Raw genomic sequence first — 24949 nt, forward strand, 5'->3', positions numbered from 1 at the left:
GCTTGTCAGAAAGGAAAACAAAGGAAAGCATCATTTAAAAAGAAGCTTGAAACAACAATTGATGAACCATTACAGCTGCTGCATATGGATTTGTTTGGACCAGTCAATGTATTGTCAATTGCAAGAAAAAGATATTGCTTAGTGATTGTAGATGATTTCTCAAAGTTTTCATGGGTCTATTTTCTTGGATCAAAGGATGAAGCAAGTGAAATCATTATCAATCACATCAGGCAAGTCAATAATCATCCTGACTTGAAGGTTAGGAATATCAGGAGTGACAATGGAACTGAGTTCAAGAATTTGTCAATAAGGCTGTTCTGTGAAGAAAATGGAATCATGCATGAGTTCTCAGCTCCAAGAACACCTCAGCAAAATGGGGTAGTTGAAAAAAAGAACAGATCTTTGATTGAGGCTGCCAGAACAATGCTTGAAGAATCAAAGTTACCAACATATTTCTGGGCTGAAGCTGTTAATTGTGCCTGCTACACTCAGAATATTTCTTTGATCAATCAAGCTAAAGGCATGACTCCTTATCAGTTTGTTCAAGAGAAGAAAACCAACTCTAAACTTTCTTCATGTCTTTGGATGTAAATGCTTTATACTGAGGAATCAATCTGACCATAAAGGGAAGTTTGATGCAAAGGCTGATGAAGGGATATTTGTTGGTTACTCAGCTGGAAAATCTTATAGGGTCTACAATCTAAGAACCAACATTGTTATGGAATCTGTGCATGTTGTGTTTGATGATAAAAAGATTGATGGACTAACAGATGAGGGACACAATGAGAGACTCAAATTTGACAACATTGAGATATATTGTGATGATAGTGAAGAGGAGATTGATGGAGATGACACTTCAAAAGGGATTCAAAATATGCCCTTGGATAATGCACAAAATTATGCACCCTTTGATAGAGGCAATGCAGTATCCGTTGAAAGATATAGTGCATCATCCATTGAAGTACAAAATGAAGCATCCGTTGATCATAGTTCATCAACGGATAATCGATTTACATCATCAGTTGATAGAACTCCAAATTCCCTGCAAAGAACCAACAACTCAGGGGGAGTTTCAACTAATCAACACTCTGTCTCACATCATGACAATACTGAGGCCACCTCATCTAGAGCACATCTTCCACCTCAAAGGAAATGGACCAAGAATCATCCCTTTGAACTGATCATTGGTGATGCATCATCTAAAGTGCAAACAAGAAAAGCTACTCAAGATGAATGTCTGTATAGTAGTTTTCTATCTCAGGAGGAACCTAAGAAAGTGGAAGAAGCTTTATTGGATCCAGATTGGATATTAGCTATGCAGGAAGAGCTGAACCAATTTGAGAGAAACAAAGTTTGGAAGCTGGTACCCAAACCAAAGAACAAGAGTCCTATTGACACAAAATGGGTATTCAGAAACAAGATGGATGAAAATGACATTGTCATAAGGAATAAAGCCAGATTGGTTGCTAAAGGCTATTCTCAACAAGAGGGAATAGATTTTGATGAAACATATGCTCCTGTTGCAAGACTTGAAGCCATCAGAATTTTTCTAGCATATGCAGCCCATGCCAATTTCAAAGTCTATCAAATGGATGTCAAGAGTGCATTTCTAAATGGGAAATTGGAGGAAGAAGTCTATGTAAGTCAACCTCCAGGGTTTGAAGATCCAAATTTTCCAGACTATGTGTATTATCTGTTGAAAGCACTCTATGGACTGAAGCAAGCACCTAGAGCCTGGTATGAAACCCTATCAAAATTCCTTTTGGATAATCACTTCACTAGAGGTACAGTTGATAAAACTCTCTTCTTTAGGAATGTTAATGACTCTAGTATACTTGTTCAAATTTATGTAGATGACATAATTTTTGGTTCTAAAGATAATAAACTTTGCAAAAAGTTTGCTAAGCTAATGCAAAGTAATTATGAAATGAGCCTGATGGGAGAACTAACCTATTTTCTTGGTTTACAAGTTAAACAAGTTAGTGATGGAATTTTCATTAGTCAAACTAAATATATTCATGATCTTTTAAAGAAGTTTGACTTAATGGAATGTTCATCTGCAAAAACTCCCATGGCCACTGTCACCAAACTTGAATTAAATAAGACTGAAAGGTCTGTGGACATTACAAGTTATAGAGGCATGGTTGGTTCACTTTTATATTTAACTGCTAGCAAACCAGATATAATGTTTGTTACATGTCTGTGTGCTAGATTTCAAGCTGATCCTAGGGAGTCTCACTTAATTGCTATCAAGAGGATTTTCAGATATCTCAAAGGTACACCAAATTTAGGTATTTAGTATCCTAGAGAATCTGGCTTTGATCTAATTGGTTATTCAGATGCAGACTATGCAGGTTTCAAAATATACAGGAAAAGTACAACAGGCTCCTGCCAATTCCTGGGAAACAAGCTTGTATCATGGTTTAGCAAAAAGCAAAATTCAGTCTCTACTTCTACAGCTGAGGCTGAATACATTGCTGCTGGAAGTTGCTGCTCTCAAGTGTTATGGATGAGGAATCAACTCCTTGATTATGGACTTCATGTTGACAAAATTCCTATCTTTTGTGACAACACAAGTGCCATAGCCATAACAGAGAATCCTGTGCAACACTCAAGGACCAAGCACATTGATATCAAGTACCACTTCATCAGGGAGCATGTCATGAATGGTACAGTGGAACTACATTTTGTTCCAAGTGAACAACAAATTGCAGACATATTTACCAAGCCACTTGATGAATCAACATTCACAAGATTGGTAAGTGAGCTAGGTATGCTTAATTACTCATAAAATTTATGTCCTTATTGCAATTTGAATTGAAGCCTGAAATGTATTAGTTGCTAGAACAAATTTGACTTTTTAACACAGATTATTCCATCAACGGATATTTCCTATCCGTTGAAAGTCAAAATTGTTCTGTCAACGGATGTTCATTATCCGTTGAAAGACATATACATTTCTGGAATTTTTATCCGTCAACGGATAAAACTGAAGTACCTTTCAACGGATGACAGTTTACTTTATCCGTTGAAATGTCACATCAGTCGATTCAGGTGTTTCACAACCGTTGATTCTATTTTCTTAACCGTTGATACTCATACATACAGCTGTATGTATTTGTTTTAAAAGTAGTTTTTAGAATACTTACAGTTTATTCTTAAACGGCTGAAATTCACTAACATATATTTATTATTTAATCTTTTATTTATACTTTTTAATTTGAGAAAGTATATAAGCCCTTCTGATTTTTCATTTTTACTTTACGCTTTCTTGAAATTTCAAAGCTTTTACCATTTTCTCTCTGCAAATCCTTCAAGTTATTCTCTGCAACTTCTACTTACAACAATGACACCTATAGTAAAAATTATGTCTCAATCTGGGTTCATCTATGAGAAGAACAATTTCATAGCTTTGGTAGCAAAGAATGAAGCCCACTCAGATTATCACAAAATGATGGACTTCATCAAAAACTGTAAACTTAGCTATGCAATGCTGGAAGCCCCAACAATTTACTGTGAAGTAGTTGAGGAGATTTGGACAACTGCTGAGTTCAACTCCATAGATATGACCATCTCTTTCACTCTCAAAGGTAAAAATCACTGTGTTAACTGTGATGATTTACTAGCATGTTTTAAATTGCCTGAGAACAATGCCATGACACCACACACTGATAATGATGTATCCAGCATGTTAGATTCCATAGGTTATTCTCTCAACTCTGCTAGTTTAGGGAGTATTAAAAGAAAAGGCCTTAGGAAAGAATGGAGTTTTCTTGGGGATGCCTTTATCAAGGTTTTCTCTGGGAAAATTAGTAATTTTGATGCCATAACTTCATCTCTTGTTAATATGCTCTATATGCTTGTTTCTGATAGGTATTTTAACTTTAGCAATTATGTTATGCTAGAATTGGGTACTAGATTAGGTAACAAAGCTAATAGACCTAATAACATCTATTATGCTAGATTCTTTATGTTATTGGCTAACCATGTTGCTGAAGGTTTGGTCATAACCAATGAGAATAATAAACTCAAGTGCTGGGCACAAGAGAAAAGAGTTCTTGCAGATTTATTGAGAATGGATCTCAACAGCAGTGTACCATTGGTATATTTACCAATCATGGATGCACCTCAGGTAAATGAGGTAATTGTTTCTACAACTCCTACTTCTTCCAACCCCTCTATGTCTTTATCTTCTAGTGTGCCCATAGAATCTGTGACAATGCCCCAACAGATTCCTACCAAGGCCACCAAAACTAAAATTTCAAAATCAAAGACAAAGAAAACCACCTCTGTTGTTTCTCAAAAGACAATAGTTGTAACACCTACCCTTAACCCTGAGGGGAGTGAACAGGGTGTGAGTGGTGAGGGGAGGGGTGAACATCAAAGAAACCCCCAGGATAAGGAAGGAGAGATAAGTGCTTCCCAAGCTAGCCAAGCCACAGTTTCTCAAAAAGCTGTGGTGGTTGAAAAGGTCTCTAGCATATCCCTAGCTGCATCCTCCCAAAAGGATGTAACTATTGAAAATAGTTCCCAACCAGGAACACAGAACAAATGAGGGAGGGACATTGAAGCCAAACACTCGCCAACAAAAGCTTTTATTAGAAGAAAGAGGGCTAGAACCCAATCTTCTACACAGGGGGCACACACTGCACAGATACATCCATCTGTATCTATGCCTTCTCAAACTCAGTTTGATGTGGCTCCAACAAATGTGGAGTCACAGCCCCATTCTCTCACAATTCACACACATCAATCACCACACACTTCATCACCATCTCTGGATGTGGATATGTTATTCCCATTAATTCCTGATTCTCCCTCTTTACAACTCAGGGAGGAGCCCCACTCAAATACAGGTGATCATCATCTTTTAGATGATTTGTTGGATCACCCGCAAATTCTTTCAGATGTAATTGAAGGATCTGTGTCACCAAAACTCAAATCAATCCACACAGATTCAACAGTTATATCACTTTCAATCTCTACTTCTTTTCCTTCTTCAACGGATATCACTCATCCGTTGACAAGTGGTTGTTCTTCAACGGATAAGCTTAACAGCAGTTATCCGTTGATACCATCAGTGTCACCTTCAACGGCTATTCCATATCCGTTGATAGTCTCTACACACTCAACTGAAACAATTCCAAGTGTAGAAGACATGATTACTGTACAATCACTTTTAGGACTGAGGGAAGGGAGTGACAATTTGAGTGAGAGGCTGGGTTGCTCCCAGGTAAAAGGAGAGATTGAGAGCTCAAATAAGCATGCTATTTCTTCCATCATGGCAAAAGTAAGTGAGAGGAGTACCACCTTAGTAGGTGAAGGTGAGGGTGTGAGGAGTGTGAGCCAGGGGGAGCCCCTGATGCAAGAATATAGAGAAAAAGAGAGAAAGGCATGTACAGCAGATATAAGGGTGGATCCAGCCATTGCTAGTGAGTCAATGATTGTGGATGATGCTGAAAAGGAAAGACAATTTCAGCAACATTACAAAGCTGTAATTGATAACATTTCCTTGGATGCTGACACTTTTACTCATCCTGTGTCAGCCTATCAGTTGTTGGCTGCTCAGGGCAATGAGGAGGCAGAAAAGACACTACATCTAGTACATACAACAGAATCTCTTCAAAGAGATAAAGCTGCTATTAACAAGATGCCTTCTACAGCTGGTGAGTCATCTGAGGAATTTGGAGTAAATTCTGATGATGATGACTCTGTTTCTTTTGATGGAAGCATGAACTTAGGGGGAGATGAAGGCCCTAGTTCTATTCCAAATTTACCTGAATGGGCCTTGACAAAGGAGTCTATATCAGGGCAATTCAATGTCTCCTTAGTCAAACAAATCAGTACTATCCAACAGGCCATTCAGAAAACTTCACATGCTGGTACCAAGGCAATCCTTACAGCTCACCTGGACTCACTGCATCTCATGAAGTTGCAGCAAGTAAGACAGAATCTGAGTGTGGATGAACTCAAGAAGGATATTGCTGACTTGAAATCCTACAATTCTGAAAAATTGGATTCAGTCATGCCCTATGGTATAATGAAGGACTTATTGTTGAGATTGAAAAAGGATTCAAATACTGAAAAGAGGCTGGCTAAGTTAGAAGACAGAGTCCAAGTTATTGAAAATTCTGTGGCCAGCATTCTTCACAACCAACAATCTCAAACAAGTCTACTTATGCAGCTGGCAAAGGCACAAGGCTTGACCCCTCTCCTTGATGATAACAAAAAGGGGGAGAGAAAAAGGGAAGGGGAAGGAGAGCCATCTACAAAAATCCAGATATCTAAAGTGCTAGTTCCTGCCATCACTACTTCTCCAATTATACAAATCAAAGGAAAGCCTGATGGAATTGACCTAATCCAGCTAGCAGCAGCTGAAATTCAAGTGAAAGAGCAAAGGAGGAGAATTGATGAAAGGGTGCAACAAGTGTTTGGCTCAACACAAGATAAATCAATATCTGTGAAACATAGCACAAAGGTTGAACCAATCATTATGGAGCACAAGCTAGAAAGGAGGAATAAGGTTGGAGAGACTTCTTTCAAGAATCTAAAATCTATGGTTCTCAAGCCCAACACTAGATCCAGCAAGGACTCCACAAAGAACCCCCTAGACTTTGCTCAGATGAAAGAAGTGGACTTTCCTCTTCCAAAGCCTGATGAAGACAAAGTTTTGGGTGCTAACATCATAAAGTACAAGGAGACCAAGGACATAGTTGAAAGAATGAAAATGGCCATTATCTTTAGAGAGGGAAAGAGTATCTGTGTGATGCAAGGACATCCCAAATTTCCAAAGGCCAAGAGGGAAGAAACCAAAAGGTTGAAGAAAGAAGCTGAAAAACTCAAGGCTGACAAAAGAGCACAAGCAAAGCTTGAACAACAGCTAAAGTCAAGTCAAGTTGAAGGAGAGAAAGGAATTGAAGTCAGGGGTGAAGACAAGATTGCAAACCTAGATGAGGTTTTTGGGAGTATATTTGGTGAGAGTATGGAGGAAAGAGAGGAATGGCAGAAGGGAAACAGAAGAAAGGCCAAGGCACATAGAAGGAGTGAAGATAACACTGAAGAAAGTAAATCAATATCTAAACCACTACCTTCCATACCTGAACCTTGTGTTGCTGATCCCACTATAAACATCCATGGTGAACTAATCATCCCAAAAGAGGAACCTATTGATTGGGACACCATCAAATTGCCTACCTTTTTAACCACTCTTCCACTACCAAAGAAACAGAAAAGAAAATCCAAATCTACACCTCCCCTAACCTCTAAGAAATTCACTCAAAAACAAAAACCTAAGCCTAAGCCACCCATTTCTAAAGATGATTATGTTCACATCTGTGACATAAAAGAAATTTCAGACATTGAACTCTATCTGGATGAGCTGGAGGATGTAAGGGGAATAGCTGCCTACAGACAGCTACCAGAAAGATTGGTGTTCAGATACAAAGGAGCTGGGGAAAGAACATGGCCTCTCTACAGGATTCTGAATGAAGGCTACTCTACCTTGATCAGAGTCTTTTCAGCCATACAAAAGGATTCTGGCTTTACCAGGACTGCCAAGACTGAAATTCTCAACAAGATTGCCAACATAAGGAAAACTTGGAGGGAGCCCAATGCTTTGCCCAGAACTTTACTTATTCAAGAAAGGGGAATTACAATCCACAAATCACCTCATTGGTTGATGGAATTTAGAGATGATAAAGGAGTCAGAAGATTTTTCAGACTTGAAGACCAACTCAAGATTGCCAGCAATGAAACTCTCAAGGAAATGCAATCTAAGTTGGATATCAGTGATGAAGATGAAGCTGAATTCTACAGACAACTCCAACTCCAAATTGAGGAAAATGACAAAGGGCTAGGAAAGAAAATAAGGGAACAAAGAAGAAAAAGATGATTTGCTCAGAGTAAAGGAGCACCTTTGGAAATTCTGTAAATCTTCAATTACCTCCTAGTACATACACTTTTGCAGCACTTTTAAATTTCTACTTAGTTTCAATTCATATATTTGTTAAGTGTTTTGTTATCATCAAGTTAACCCTGAATTTATGTCTACAATTCTTATAGACATAAATAGGGGGAGATTGTTAGGAATATATGTGCATTAGTTTGATGATATGTTTAATAAAACACTTAAGTAGAAGTTTAGAGTTTGCAGCCTCAACGGATAAGACCACTTTGGCTATCCGTTGATGGTGCAGCTTTACTTAGAAATAAGTCTAGTGTTGTAGCATATTTCAGTCTCTGTATTTAAGATATAATTCTTAGAAGTTGAGAAAAAATATATGTCATGTTGACTACTAGAAGATATGCAAATAGGAAGGCCAATTGTAAATATTTCATGCCTTGTAATTTTGTATAAATGAAGTGGTATCAACGGATGTCTTAAAGACCTTCAACGGATGAGAAACAAAGCTTCAACGGATGTCTCTAAAGCTTCAACGGATAGAGCTTCAACTGCTAACACATCAACGGATAAAGCCATCAACGGATGAAGGCTTCAACGGATGTTCTGTTAAATAGCAGTTGATAAGTGGTAGTTGTAACAGCAGACAGAGGCACATGGGTTGACAGAGATAACTGAAATGTGGAAGCCTAATTTCAGGAACATCAGAAAAAGCAGTCGTTCTACTCTAGTACAAAGAGGCAATAGTCAACAAAGTACTTGAGTGATATGGAGAAGAAACAAGTGGAGAACTTATTTTATTATTGTATTTTTATCTTTGTCTTCACTTGTACACTTGGTGATATATAAATCAAGTAGCAGCTAGTAATTAGATAAGAATTTTTTCCAGTGCTGTTTAGAAAAATCTTGAGAGAAAAATTATCTAGTTTGTACTAGGACGCAGCTGTGATCAACATCTTGAATCACAGATTTTCTGAAATACCATCTCTGGTGGAACAACAAATCCACCAGAAAAGTTTTTAAGGTCTGTTGTGTTCTTTACATTAGTGCTTGAATATATATCTGTCTGTATTAGCTTAAAGCAATTCATACACTTGTTTATCTTGAACACAAAACCTTTAAAACTGCTCAAAACTTGAAAAAGTTTTGAGATTTACATTCACCCCCCCTTCTATAAATCTCATTGTTAGTCCACTAGGAATAACAAAAACAAAACAAGTCTTTTATTAATATCAATGAAATCAAAACAAATTACATAAAGAGTTATTCCTAAATCCTAATACCTGATTGGACTTAGGACATATTCCTTTCAAAAGATTTTCCTGTTGTGAGCAAGGTTTCTCCGGTCAAGTTTCAGGGTAAGGTCTCCTTCTCTTCCTCCCATTCCAACTTCAAGCTCATCTTTCTCCTTCCATTAATGGCGAACAAAAGCTCAGAGAGGGCAGCCAAGATTGCTTCAACTTCAAAAAGAGGTGATGAGATTCACATTCGTTCTTCTTACATGTCATTGATAGAAATGATCAACTATAGGGGAGACGAATACTCATCCACAACTCATTTAGATTCTTTTGATTATTGTAATAAATGTTATAATGCAATTAGTATCGACCTCCTTATTATCACTTAAACGTTCGTCCTCCCCTTAAAATAATTCATGTTGACGGTGGTGATCGTACATGCCACTGGAAACCATATACTCTCTTGATTTATGAAGATGGCCTTTATGCGGGGCTTAGGTTTCCCTTCCACGAATTTATTCCTAGATTATTAGCTGATTTGTAAATTAATCCTTGTAAAATTCTCCCAAATGCCTGGAGGAATATCCTTTGTTTTATGGTTTTATGCCTTAGGCAAGGTTTCCCCTTTCAGTAGCTGTTTTTAGGAAAATTTTCCAATGCTATAATAGTTCGGTTTTATGCCTTAGGCAAGGTTTCCCCTTTCAGTAGCTGTTTTTAGGAAAATTTTCCAATGCTATAATAGTTCCCAATCCACTTGTGGTTGGGTTTACATTAGGCAGAAGCCCAAATGCCCACATATTTTCAATAGTTCCTCTATCCCTTATAACAACCAGAACTGGAGAAGTAGTTTTGTTGGTTTAAAATGGGAGAATGGTGATTGGGGCACCCTTTTTCGATCTTCCTTCGGCAAAGTTAACGATGGAAGCCCCAAGACCATTCGCCTAACAGAATAGGAGAATATTATTGTTAGGAATATATGTGCATTAGTTTGATGATATGTTTAACAAAACACTTAAGTAGAAATTCAGTGTCTGTAGCCTCAACGGATAAGACCACTTTGGCTATCCGTTGATGGTGTAGCTTTACTTAGAAATAAGTCTAGTGTTGTAGCATATTTCAGTCTCTGTATTTAAGATGTAATTCTTAGAAGTTGAGAGAAACTATGAGTCATGTTGACTACTAGAAGATATGCAGATAGGAAGGCCAATTGTAAATATTTCATGCCTTGTAATTTTGTATAAATGAAGTGGTATCAACGGATGACTTAAAGACCTTCAACGGATGAGAAGCTAAGCTTCAACGGATGTCTCTAAAGCTTCAACGGATGAGTGCATCAATGGATGAAAGCTTCAACGGATGTTCTGTTGATTAACCGTTGATAAGTGGTAGTTGTACCTACAAACAGAGGCACGTGGGTGAACAGAGATAACTGAAATGTGGCAGCCTAATTTCAGGATCATCAGAAAAAGCAGCCGTTCTACTCTAGTATAAAGAGACATTAAGTCAACAAAGTACTGGAGTGAACTGGAGAAGAAACAAGTGGAGATCTTACTTTATTATTTTATATATCCTTGTCTTCACTTGTAAACTTGGTAATATAAAAACCAAGTAGTAGCTAGTAATTAGTTAAGAATTTTTCCAGAGCTGTTTAGAAAAATCTTGAGAGAAAAATTATCTAGTTTGTACTAGGATGCAGCTGTGATCAAATTCTTAGATCACAGAATTTCTGAAATACCATCTCTGGTGGAACAACAAATCCACCAAAAAAGTTTTTAAAGGTTTATTGTGTTCTTTACATTCGTGTTTGAATATATATCTGTCTGTATCAGCTTGAAGCAATTCACACACTTGTTCATCTTGAACACACAGTCTTTATAAACTGCTCAAAACTTGAAAAAGTTTTGAGATTTACATTCAACTCCCCTTCTGTAAATCTCATTGTTAGTTCTCTAGAAATAACAATTATATATATATAGCTTATTAAAAATGAGGGTCAGACTACCAGTTGGACTCTATTGGAAGAGTTCTCCCTGATTTATGTGGGACTTTCTTCGGTCACTCAAAAGGGTATTTCTCACTCTCTACAATGTCTTCCCTTTTTTAGACATTATTAACATAACTTGTTGTCTATTTCTATTTCCATTTCAGCGGCTCAGGAGATAAACAATGTTGTCGTGTCGGTTGTTGAGGAAACAACCAGGATGAAAAAGGCCCGGCTTGCAGGGTTGGATACTCGTGGTAAGGCTACGGAGCCTAGCTACCTGAAGAAGCACAAAGAGCCTATGGTGGAGGCTTCTTCATGGGCAACTGAAACTCCTGCCACTCCTGTTCCTATTCCTACGGGCTCATTTCAGCCTCTATGGGGTTTTCACCGTGGGGATACCGTGGTTGGTTCCACGAAGCACGCTTGGGATTGGTCCTATCATTCCATCACTCCTAAGGACTTCACCGATGTTGTGGCTGGCCAGGACTTGAAGCGTGTGAAGCTCATGGGAGCCCAATCCATTGCCTCAGTATGTTTTTCGCTTTCTAACCTATATTTTTCTTTTTTTAAGTATGAAGCTCGTCATGCCTTATCTCATGATTTCTTTTCTTATTTCAGACTAACGCTCACTTTCAAGCGGCAGTGAGGCATGTCGAGTCTTGGAAGAAGGCTTCGGAGAAATCCGACAGAGCCTTGAGAAAGCGGAAGGTCAAGCATACGACCTTATAGATGAAGATGAAGCGTAAAGAGGAGGAGCTATCCGAAGCCAATGTTGAGTCAGTGAAGCTTAAAACTGAGAAGGACAGAATCATTGATGCTTACTTGGACACGAATGAGTTTACTCAGAGTATGCGGATTAGGGATAACTCGGTTTTTCCAAGATTTTTCAGGATTGGCTGGGACACGGCCCTTGGGACCGTGAACGACGCTTGTCCGGATATTAACCAGGTAAACTATCCATGTCCAGATGACGAGACTTTACTACAGAGGTTCCGTACCCGCGTAGTTATCTCTGAGGATATCCCTGATACCCAGTCACTTCCGGCCCCAGAGTCATCTTCTAGGCCTACCGCAGAGGACCTCAGTTCTTCTTCCTCCGAGACCGGTACTGCTGAGACGTCGAGTGAGAGCGGAGGGGATGATATGGACGCAGAGGACACTTCCGCTTCTTAGAGTTCTTATTGGCCCTGCGTGGCTTTGTTATTTATGCTCAGGACATGTAATAGTCTCTTTATTTATTGAACTCTATGTTTTTTTATTCGAATTCATGCACTTCGTTTATTTATTATAATTTTTTGTGTTGTAGGAACTTAATACCACATATCATAAACTTTATAAATTCCATAAACTCTTGGGATTCATCCCTTACATAAGTCTTGGTAAAACTAAACTTGTAATAATAGTCTTATAGAACATAAAATCCTAAGCAAACAAAGCTTTAAGGTGTTTTTCAACCTATTTGCCACTTTGACAAGTGAACATCTTTTCCATCAGACTTATACATAATAGACTTTCAGGTTTTGAGCGTACCAAGTCCTTGGGACTTCAAAACCGTCTATAGTTTCCAGCTTGTAGGATCCTCTTCCTTGAACACTTTTGATCTTGTATGGTCCTTCCCAATTTGGGGCAAATTTTCCCTTCTGCCCTACACCAGAAGCTTCCACCTTCCTTAGAACCAAGTCACCTTGCTTGAAGATACTTTCTTTCACCCTTAATTTATAGTAGAAAGAAGCTTTTTTCTGATGTTCCACTATCTTGGCATGCGCCTCATCTCATACTTCATCAATCAAATCCAAGGATAACCTTTGCCCCTCTTCCTTTTCTTCAGCATTGTACGCTTGGATTTTGGGAGACGAGTGCGATATTTCCACAAGAACGACCGCCTTCGCCCCATATGCTAACATGAAGGGCGTTGCTCCGGTAGTGACTCTACAAGTAGTCATGTAAGCCCAAAGTATTGGAAGTATCTCATCCACCCAATTTTTTCTGGATTTTTCAACCCTTTTCTTCAGTCCATCTAGAATAATGCGATTTGCCACCTCCGCTTGTCCATTGGCTTGTGGATGAGCTACGGAGGTAAACCTTAACTCAATCTCGTTTTCCTCACAGTATTTCCTGAACTCTTCATTATTGAATTGTGTTCCATTATCGGTGACTAGAATATGAGGGATTCCATATTTGCACATGATGTTTTCCCACAAGAATTGCGCAACTTGTTTGGTTGTGATCTTAGCTAAAGGTTTAGCTTCAATCCACTTAGTAAACACAGTCTATAGCTACAATCAGAAACTTCCTTTGTGCGGTGGCCATGGGAAAAGGCCCAAATATATCCATTCCCCACATAGTAAAGGGAATCGGAGAATTGATGGAAGTTAACATCTCGGGGGGGTGTCGAACAACCGGTGCATGTTTCTGACAACGATCACATTTCTTCACATATTCTCTGGCACCAGCCATCATTTCTGGCCAATAAAAGCCTAAACGAGTTATCTTGTGTGTCAGAACCCTGCCACCCAAATGTTGCCCACAAATACCTTCGTGTACTTCTTTGAGAGCTAAACACGCCTCATCAGGCCTGAGATATCTTAAGTAAGGAAATACATAGGATCTTTTTTACAAAATTCCGTCGATCAAGGAATACCTCAGTGCTCGTACGACCAACTTTCGTGCTTCAGTCACATCATTCAAGAGCCACCCAGTTTGAATATGGATCTTGATGGGGTCTATCCATGATGTCCCCAACCCTATAGGGGCTATAAGCTTAACATCAATGCTTCGTGTTTTCAAAATACGGAAGTATACACTTCCTGAACTTTTCTTTATCTCTGATGAGGCAAACTTAGATAGTGCATATGCCTTAGCATTTTCCTCTCTTGGAATGTGCTCTACATGACACTCATCGAACTAAGTGATCACAACCCTCACTAGACGTACGTACTTCGCCATAGTCTCGTCTCTTGCTTCGAACTCCCCTTGACCTGGGATACGACAAGCTTCGAATCTCCATAGACTTTCAAGTTCTTGACCCTTAATGTCCCTGCCAGGCCAAGGCCAGCTATCAAAGCTTCGTATTCTGCTTCATTATTTGTAGTTGGAAAATCTAACTTCATAGCATATTCAATTAAGAAACCGTCGGGGCTCTGTAGCACTAGGCCTGCTCCACTCGAATTTGTTTTTGATGCCCCATCAAAATAGAGAACCCATAATTCCTTCTCCTTAGCGTCCTCTTCTTCGTTTCCTTTGTTATATTCTGTGTCTTGAGGTACAGTATCTTCCTGCCCCCGAGTTCTTGGTTGGGTATGGTACATTCCACCACAAAGTCAGCCAACGCATGGGCTTTTATTGTCGTTCGCGGCTTGTACTTGATGTCGAGTTCTCCCATTTCTATGGCCCATTTAATCAGCCTCCCACTGGCTTTAGGACTGTGAATGATGTTTCTCAAAGGCCAATTTGTTAGTACCTCGATCTTATGATATTGGAAGTAAGGACGCAACTTCCTTGAGGCCATCACCAGGGCTAGAGCGAACTTTTCAATAGTCGAATAATTCAACTCAGCTCCGTGCAGAATCTTACTGACGTAATATATTGGTTTTTGGATTTTAAGTTCCTCCTTAACCAACACGACGCTCAAAGCGTTTTCTGAGACAACTAGATATAGGTACAAAGTTTCATTCAGGACTGGTTTGGCCAACAACGGGGCTTGAACCATATATTTCTTTAATCCTTCGAACGCCTCTTGACTTTCCTCGGTCCATATGAAATCTTTTACCTTCTTCGAGGATTTGAAGAATGGCAAACACTTGTATCCAAATTTGGAGATAAATTGTCCCAAGGCAGCAACCCTTCCAGTGAGTTTTTGAACATCTTTAATAGACCGCGGAGGCTCCATGTCCAAAATGGCCTTTATCTTGTCAGGATTTGCTTCAATTCCCCTCTTGGAGACCATTAATCCCAAAAACTTTCCAGATCTCACTCTGAAAGCACACTTTGCAGGATTTAACATCATTTTGTGATATCTCAAAACCTCAAAAGCTTCCCTCAAGTGGGTTATGTGATCAGTCTTTACAAGACTCTTGACCAACATGTCATCCACATATACTTCCATAGTTTTGCCAATAAGTTCCTTAAAAATCTTATTTACCAACCTTTGATATGTAGCTCCTGCATTCTTGAGACCAAACGTCATAACAAGATAACAAAAAATACCAAAGTCAGTGATGAATGATACATTTGGGATGTCATCCTCATGCATCTTGATCTTATGATATCCACTGAATCCATCCATAAAGTTTAGCATTTGACGACTAGCGGTCGCATCTATCAATGTACTATCCTTGGCAACGGGAAACAATCCTTCGGGCATGCATCATTCAGAGTAGTGAAATCCACACACATTCTCCATTTTTCATTAGCCTTCTTTACCATTACAGGATTTGCTAACCATTCCGGAAATTGTATTTCTTCAATGAAACCAGCCTCTAAGAGCTTCTCTACCTCCTGCCTAATTGCTTCCTGCCTCTCAGGGGCAAAACTCATTTTCTTCTGCTTCACGGTCTTTCGGTTGGGATCCACGTTCAACCTGTGAGTGATCAAATCCGGATCTATATCGGGCATATCAGCCGCCGACCATGCAAATACATCACTATTCTCTTGTAAGAACTTCATTAACTTTCCTCTAAGGGTCTCCTCCAGTGATGCTCCAATGAAAGTCACTTTCTCGAGATCCTCGGGAGCCAAAGGGACCGAAATCAAGTCTTCAATTGGCTTTCCTCGTTTCTCGTCATTCTCGCGAATATCCAGATCTTCAATAGGCAAAACCTGCCCGCAACACCGTCTTCCCTAAGGGAGGCCACGTAACAACTCCTTGCCATCTTCTGATCTCCTATTTCTGCTCCAATCCCGTTTCTGGTGGGAAACTTCATTACCGAATGGTAAGAGGAGGGGGTTGCCTTAAAAGCGTGTATTCCTATTCTTCCCATGATTGCATTGTAAGTTGATCCATCCTTTACCATTACAAAGTCCAACATATGTGTTTCTTGTCTTGGTTCCTGACCTATAGTCAAAGGCAACTTAATTATCCCTTCCACGGGGCATTCGACTCCAGCGAAACCATATATCGGCATATCAGTTGGGGTTAATTGAGAATCATTGTAACTCATCCTTATAAAGGTGTCATAGAGCAAGATGTCCATCGAGGCTCCATTGTCTACAAGGACTCTCTTCACCGGGTTGTTCCCTATTATCGGTGTTATGACCAGGGGATCGTCATGAGGAAATTTGACACCCTCTAAGTCAAAATCATCAAATGTCATTGCTACTCCTGTTCTAGCCCTCTTCGGGGCTTCTCCAACAATATGCATGACTTCTCTAGTATAAGCTTTCCTTGAGTTTTTGGATGAACCAGCAGCAGTTGGTCCATTAAAGATTGTGTTTATCACTGGCCCTTGGGGTTGTGGTCCTCCAAAGATTGCGTTTATCACCGGTCCCCTGGGTTGGGGATTTCGCCCCTGATCATCTTGATCTCTCCCGCGATCATCAAAGTTCCTTCTTTCACTATTATTCTTATCTCCTCCATATCCAGTATATTTGCTCAGCCTTCCTTTTTGAATAAGGAATTCAATTTCATCCTTCAGTTGTCTACACTCATCGGTGTCATGACCAACATCCTTGTGAAATCTACAATATTTGCTCTTATCTAGCTTAGCAAAATCAGCCTTCAAGGGTTTGGGCCAACGAACATCCCTATCTCTCTCGATTTCCATTAAGATCTGGCTTCTAGGGGCATTCAACTTAGCATATTCGGTAAACTTTTGTCCAAGTCATCCCTTCTTTTGGGTTGAATCAGCGTCTTTCTCGGTTCTAGGATACTTGTACTTAGCATTATATTCTAGATCAGTCTTTCGCTTCTTGCTACCAGCGGGATCGTTGTTCACTACCGTCTTCCTCATGCTTTCCTCCACCTTGATATACTTCCCTGCCCTATCTTGGAGTTGTAGCATACTTTCAGGGGGACGCTTAGCTAAAGACATCTTAAAGGACTCATCTCTAGTTCCCTGCTACAGTGCTATCATAGCTACCTTGTCATCGAGGTCTGGAACCTTCAAAGCTTCCTGTGTGAAACGGTTTAAATAGTCTTTCAAGGACTCCTCTGCTCTTTGCACAATGCTCATGAGATATGCTGAACTTTTCTCATGTACTTTTCCACTGATGAATTGTTTGATAAAAACTTGATTTAAATCTCTAAAGGACCCAATTGAATTCGGAAGAAGACGACTGTACCACCTCTGAGCCATTCCGGACAAGGTTTGAGGAAATGTTTGACACTAAATAACATTGTTCACGGGTTGCGGTAACAGTGCATTAGAGAATGTCTTGACATGATTAGCGGGATCTCCAATACCATCATATGCTTTGATGGTGGGAATTTTAAACTCCCTTGAGATGTGGGCACTCATTATTTCTTCAGTGAATGGTGGATTTGGATCATCAGGATCTCCTAGGGGCAGAAGATCAGTTGGATCAGCCCTGCGGACAACAACCCTTCTTGGTATTGGACCATCCAGGTCTATGATTAGAGGAGGATATCTCCGCCTCGGAGGAAGTGGGGGTCTTGGGGTCAGGTGCGCCACCGGGTCGCGCTTCAGCCTTTGGATCTCAGCTTCATGAGCCCTGATCCTCTCCTGTACTTCTTGAGGATTCGTCCCTCGGGTGCTCCCGGGACGCTGATTAGTATCAGGCATCGGTTCTTTACCAGCACGCCTCCTTCTTGGAGCCACATCATCATCCGAAGATTCAGAGTCTCTTTCAGTATAAGGTCCAGAGAATTCTTGATCCTCCAGAATAGGAGCCAAACCACGTATGTAATGGGGCGTTTGCCCTTGTGCTTCACTCCGATTGGAGTGCCCACTCCCTCCAACCTCTGGGTATAGAGGCATCCCGTAAGGGGGGGGGTTAGTGGTCACAATTGTTGAATACTCATACCCAACGAGTTGAGGATTCACAGGTGCTTGTAGCTGCTGAAATTGGGGATTCGTCCCTTGAAGAGTCGGGGTATTCGTCCCTTGGGGTTGTGCCTCGGTTGCTCCCACCAGAGTTCCTTCTTCGGTAGAGGCGTAGGTTGAATGCGGGGGTATCTCCACCACCGACGAAATTGGTTGAGTTGTCCCGGCGGTGTTCCTTCAGGGGCATTATTTTTGCTCCGTGTGTTCACCATGGTTGTTGTTATGCTTTCCCCCAGACGGCGCCAAATGTTATGGATTAAAAATTAGGGCGCATTTATTGCTAGGGTTCGCGAGCTTCGAGGCTCGATTTGACTGCTCTTGTGTCTCGTGACTCAATCTGCCTTAACAAGATGCCTACGTACCTTGCTGTTTGCCAAGGATCAAGTCAAAAACGTAGTTCTGATTTGTGGGGTGAGATCCCTTATATAGGCATAAGATGCCTTTGAATTAGGTTAGGAGACTTGGTGGTAAGTCTCAGTTTTAGAGTGGACTTTGAAGTCCTATGGTGTAGGATTTTGATTCCTTGTTCCATGGGGTTTCTTGGAGGTCAATCTCCAAGAAATTATATCTCTATTTGGATTCCACTTATCAGTTGTTTTTACCCTTATTAATTAATTACGAAATTAATTAATATTCAGGGTTTTGGGCTCATTTACAACGGGCTTTATTGTTGGCCCAAACCGGGTATAATTAATATTAATGCGACATTAATTATACAACCATAGTTTATTTTACTCCCTATCAGTAGTCTGTAGTAATTAATTAGTATAAACCACTTAAATATCAATTATGAACTAGTAATAGTGGTTTGTTTTGTAAATCTTACTATTTAAACATCAATATTAAATTAATGATATGTGATTTTATTTTTATAAATTTTATGCAAGGTTAGTGACATTCAAATAAAATTATTTATTATTATTTATTATATAAATTAGTTCCGATTAATGCTCCGATTAAACAATTCGCTGAAAAGTCATTCTGAAAAGTTTTTTTTTGATCATTTGCGCAGTTGTGCCCAAAACTCCTCAGTAATCCGTGAAGCCACATAACATTACTGGACTCGTAATAACAAAAAGCTGTATGCACAGATATTAGTTAACACTTCCAAAAACCAATCAATCTCTCTCTGATCTCTCTCTCTCTCTCAGCATAACAACAATGGCAACGAGATATTGGGTCGTCTCTCTCCCACTTCAAAACTCTCCCGCCTCATCTCTCTGGAGTCGCCTTCAAGAATCCATCTCCAAGAACTCCTTCGACACTCCTCTCTACAGGGTAATCTCATCATCATCCCTCATTTATACAATCACACACACATATAATTTTTGAATTTCATCATTATAGATCACAACAATACATACATGTTTGTATCTGCAGTTCAATGTCCCTAATCTCCGTGTTGGAACATTAGATTCACTCTTGTCACTCAGTGATGATCTTGTAAAGGTGAGATTTTTATTTTATTTAAATTTCAAGAATGTGTGAATTTATTAATTGGTATTTTAAAGATTTGATTTTGTTAATTGGGTATTGAAAAGATTTAATTTTGGTGAAATTGGTGCAGTCAAATAACTTCATTGAGGCTTCATCGCATAAGATTCGGAGACAGATCGAGGAATTGGAGAGGGTTTCGGGGATTAATAGTAGCTCTTTGACTGTCGACGGTGTTCCTGTTGATTCTTATCTTACTAGGTGATAATATCTGTCGTTTTTGTTTCGTTGGTTTGATTGATTAGTCTGTGTGATTCGATAGTTTTGAGATTTATGATTGCAGATTCGTGTGGGACGAGGCTAGGTACCCGACAATGTCTCCTCTTAAGGAGATTGTGGATGGCATTCATGTGCAAGTTGCTAAGATAGAAGACGATCTCAAGGTGGATACCCAGTATAAGTTATCTACACTTCCTTATGATATGTTAACATGGTGTTCTTGTCATTTTTGATAGTCTATGATGTTCTAATAAGATTTTAGCTTTTACTACAATGTATAGTGGATTGGATTTAATAACTGAAACTATTTGCGATTTATGCTCAAGATTGTTTAGGATCTAATTTCTTTTCTTTCAGTACACATTAGAATAAGTTGTGGGGTCCTGAATAGCTTACAAATTCAGAGTAACAGCGATGACGAGAAACTGAATGGAGATTTGGTGGAAAATCACAAAAATTATCTCACCTTTTATGATATTGCTTTTGAATTTTTTATTTTACTTACTTTACGTGGCATAGACATACATTAGCAGATGGCTAACATAGAGCGGAAAGTGTTAGAACCCTTACAGAGACTGTATGTAATAGTCATCACTGAAAATTCAAAACACAACAGATAAAGAACAAGCAATACTCATATCTCATAGATAAGAAAAACATCGGAATACTTAAACGGAAGTTGGTGTTCTGAAGAGAAAACAAGCTTGAGGATTAAATTTTAAGTACGTGTCATTTAGGATTTCACCCTAATGGAAATACATATGGCTCAGCTGTATTGTTTGCACTAGTTAAAGTTGTATTAAGTTACAATGACAGAAAACAGGCTTCCTTAGTTTGCTATCTTGATCGTACTTGATCATTTCTTGTGTATATTATTTACTGCTTAAATGGATACCAACATAATTACTTACTGCTTAAATGGAAAATTATAAGAGAGACATCAAGGTATATTATTTAGCACAGAAGAACTGGCAAGAACATTCTTGCAAAAGAGTTGTTCTTTTTCCTTCTTAAAGTAATTCTTTTTTTGGCATAAGAATCTACAGAAAAAGGTGGGACTGCACCCATGAGTTACAGTCATAGGTGAGAAACCCTTAAAACACATCTGAAATGAAACTTGAAGGACTAAATCTCTAGGCATGCCATTGGAATTGGATTATCATATGCTCCCGGTGCTAGAAAAAGTCTAGAGTTAGATTCTCACCGTTCCCTCCCTGCTATAGCTTATTAATAAAAATATATGATTTGTCAAAAAATAAAATGTTTCCGATAGCTGACTATTTAAGTGCATATGGAAGGTTCCATCCTGATTTAGGACAATTGCTTTATGTTTTACTATATAAACTCGGTGGTAGACCCGTGCAGAAGATTTCTGTAGGTATGAAGTATTTAGAACCTATAGATGTCATATATAGATGAAAGAGCAACACGGATTGTGCCAAACAGCATTTTAGATCTAATTGTATAAATTATAATTGGTTTTTTTGGTTTTATATTAATTATGGTTAAAATTTGTAAGAAAAATCCAATGATAATCTCTAAGTCAAGACGAGTTTAGTCTTTGGGAAGGCTGACTGGTATATCTTATGTTTTTGCGTCGTGGTTTCAATCATATTCTTCTAAAGTTGAAATATTGTATATGAGAAAGGTTTAACGTTGATCATGAAGTATATTGAACTTTGGACATATTTTTTTCACTCTATAGCCAGTTCATGTGTATTTTAAAGTCTTTTCCTTTTGTTCCATTATGTACTTCTGCAGTGATTTTCATTTTAACAATCACATGGTATATTGTCGTGTACTGATATATGGCTAGAAATTGTTTGTTCTAAACATAGCGGTATTTGTATGTCGTGAAATATATACAGAAAGTACATAATTTTCGTTTGCATGTCTATACTATTCACTGATGTCTGTCCTGCTGTTTTTCGTACATGTACGCTAACTTTCTGTACTGATGGTAATCTGCTTTTGCTAGCTTTCATGTTTTGGTTGGAAAATGTTTCACTCTGCTGCACATCATTGTTTGTGTATTCAATTATATATATTGAAGTCTTATAGGAGAATCTTAGTTATTTCTGGGTTTGCTATACTAGGTTCGGGTTGCTGAATATAACAATGTGCGCAGTCAACTTAATGCCATAAACAGAAAGCAAACTGGAAGGTATGCGTCTGTATTAGCTTTCTCATGTTTTGGTTCTAGAATTCAGAATATAGGTTATGCATGTCCTTGGCCGGATTTTTTCTGTATTCCGTTATGAGCAAGTTAAAATTCCGTGGCTTTTTCACTTTCATGACTTAAAAAATGAAAAAAAAATTGTTTCATTTGGGCAGTATATTATAGTAGGATGAAGAAAAACTTATCTGAATCTTTGCTTCCGAGTATATGTTAGCATTGAGGTCGATTGGTAACCAAGGTTCAACTAAGTTGCATTATATTTTTCGGATTATTTCACTAATTTCTCCTCTCCTTTTTCCTCCTTTTTTCAGTTTAGCTGTTCGCGATCTGTCAAATATGGTGAAGCCTCAGGATCTTATCACAACAGAACATTTAGTGACCCTCCTTGCGGTAGTCTCCAAGTATTCACAGAAAGATTGGTTGTCAAGTTATGAGACACTCACAACTTATGTGGTAAAATCTTTATTTGGTATAGAACCGTTATGTTATGTTTGGCCTGCTAATCTGATATTTTTACATTATTAGTAACTTTTTTTTTTGCTAAATAAACTCATTATATGTAACTTTAAATAAAACTTGACAGAGAATTAGTATTTAAAGTCATTAGATTTAACCTTAAATACTAATTCTCTGTCAATTGATTTAAAGTAACTAAACATACCTTTTAGTCATTTTTCCCTCCCGAGTGCAGAATACAGTATATGGCGGTCTAAATATAAATCTAGATATTTATGAACTGAATAATGTTATAGGTCCCCAGATCGTCAAAGTTGCTACACGAGGACAATGAATATGCTCTGTATACTGTTACATTATTCAATCGTGATGCTGACAATTTTAGGACCAAGGCACGTGAAAGAGGTTTCCAAGTAAGTTCATTTCTTTAGAGTACTATGAAAACAGCAATCTATCATCATAACTATCCAATTTGCACTTGGTTACTAACGCATTGAATCGGCACGTTTATCAAATGTTTTTAATCGTGGCAGATAACAATGTTTTAGATACCATGATAAATTTAACATATGATGTAGGTAAGGGATTTTGAATACAACTCGGAGACACAAGAGTCTCGAAAGCAGGAGCTTGAAAAACTGATGCAAGATCAGGAGACTTTGAGGAGCTCTCTCCTCCAGTGGTGCTATGCCAGTTACGGGGAGGTACCATGTGACTCTCTCATCTGGAAAATAAGGATAATAAATATACCATATCACATTAACACCCATTTTCTATTGTTAATAAACTAGTTTGTTCTATTTTTGGAGTTCTGTCTTGGTAATTGCCATTGCATCTTAGCACTGTTGGACTAATTGCATCTCTTGCAGGTTTTCACCTCGTGGATGCACTTTTGCGCTGTACGTGTGTCTGTAGAGAGCATTCTAAGATATGGATTGCCACCAACGTTCTTGGTAATCAAAATGCACTTGTTTGTAATCCTCCTTTTGCATTCTTCTTCATTCAGCTATTTTCTGTGTTCTTCAGCTTATAGAGCATTTTTGAATTGTTTCAGTCTGTTGTATTGTCGCCATCTGTGAAAAGTGAGAAGAAAGTACGTTCAATATTAGAGGGACTAGCAGACAGTTCAAACAGGTACACACGGGAATTCAAATATTTTATCGTCATCATTTCACGCTAATGGACTTCATATAGAAACCTAGACTAGACATTATGAACTATGTTACCTTTGATCAACTTGGTTTAAAGTAGAAACTAGGATGCTGATGACTTTAGGTATAGTTGTGTGTGTTAAATGACCCATGATGAAGTTCGCATATAAGGTTCAACTCAAGGGAATAGAAACCATATAAGGTTGTATATTTCAAGGGACTAGACAGCTCTCAAGTGTGGTTCAGACCCCCATTCCCAACTTTTGAGTAGCCTAAATGGACTTATTCAATGGCAGTATTATCTTTCGTAGTCCGCACTTGCTGTATAAATGTCCCTCTTGAGTTTATTATCATATGGAGATTTGAGTTAAAAACAATACCCCCAGCTTTATAGTGGTCCCTGAACCCCATATTTTTATACTGATTTCTGCTGGAACATCATTCTGGATTGTTTGTTGATATATGTTTTGGAAATGCAACTGCAGCACATTTTGGAAAGTTGATGATGAAGGCGGCATGGGTGGTTTTGGAGGTGATGCTGATGCCTATCCTTATGTCTCCTTCACTATAAATCTTATATGATCTACGCATTTGCTGTGATTATGTGCATCTTAAATTCTTCATTGGGTATCATCAATAAAGAGCGGTTCCGCGACTTGCTGTATTATAAGGTCAATTACCTGAACTGGTAATCATACGAGTGTATTCAACTTGTGAGAGCATCGTTTATATTAATTCTTTCCTCCAATTCTGCATGTAAGCTTTAGTTTACTTGTATTTATGTTTGAAGATGTATTTATTTATGGTGGCAATTATTTTTAGCCACTGAAGCTGGTGAATATATAGCAGTAACCAGACGTCGAGAGTTTGTAGTTACTGTTTAAAATCTTGGTTAAGAGACTGTACCATGGAGCTCGTTAATCTTCAGTCCGAGTTATGAATACTTAATTTTGCACAGCACATTTTCATACCCTCCCCAGTATTCACTGACATATCTCACCATTCAGCAGAGGAAAACTATGCTTCATCTCTGCTGAGCACATACGAAAATGTAATGTAATGCATCATACAGTCTGTTTAAAATTTGTTGATTTGGTGCCGACCAAAATTTGATATCAAAGCCCAACTTAAAACAATGGGGCTTAATGCGCTCATATGTAACAGCATTTAGTTAATAGTAATATAAAAATAAAAATATTGGGATAAAATACTGGATAAAGTTTGCGGCTGTGGTTGGGACAATTTTTAAAAATTTAAAGCCGTGTCAAAACCGTGAATAAGCTATCATTAAAATTTAAATCCGCAGCTAACCCACGGTTCGCGATTT

The 24949-nt window shown here is 38.6% G+C and overlaps 1 protein-coding gene across 1 annotated transcript; it reads left to right on the top strand.

Annotated features, from left to right (window-relative positions):
- Positions 1-19163: 19163 nt before the first annotated feature.
- LOC141717412 (V-type proton ATPase subunit C-like) lies at positions 19164-24549 on the top strand. The gene is made up of 11 exons (XM_074519456.1): positions 19164-19401; positions 19504-19572; positions 19691-19818; positions 19901-20000; positions 21933-22000; positions 22327-22468; positions 22768-22884; positions 23050-23175; positions 23341-23424; positions 23526-23605; positions 24108-24549. The coding sequence occupies exons 1-11, from the start codon at positions 19285-19287 to the stop codon at positions 24202-24204; spliced, it is 1128 nt and encodes a 375-aa protein (XP_074375557.1). The 5' UTR covers positions 19164-19284; the 3' UTR covers positions 24205-24549.
- The last annotated feature ends 400 nt before the right edge of the window (positions 24550-24949 follow it).

The sequence above is a fragment of the Apium graveolens genome, chromosome 4 (assembly GCF_009905375.1).
Source record: "Apium graveolens cultivar Ventura chromosome 4, ASM990537v1, whole genome shotgun sequence".
NCBI classification, from domain to species: domain Eukaryota; kingdom Viridiplantae; phylum Streptophyta; class Magnoliopsida; order Apiales; family Apiaceae; genus Apium; species Apium graveolens.

Bases quoted from the DNA above. Each gene is read 5' to 3' on its own strand.
- LOC141717412 (XM_074519456.1), top strand. From the start codon at position 19,285: ATGGCAACGAGATATTGGGTCGTCTCTCTCCCACTTCAAAACTCTCCC. The intron at 22,001-22,326 runs GTATGCGTCTGT...TCCTTTTTTCAG, and splicing joins AACAGAAAGCAAACTGGAAG to TTTAGCTGTTCGCGATCTGT. The intron at 22,469-22,767 runs GTAAAATCTTTA...ATAATGTTATAG, and splicing joins AGACACTCACAACTTATGTG to GTCCCCAGATCGTCAAAGTT.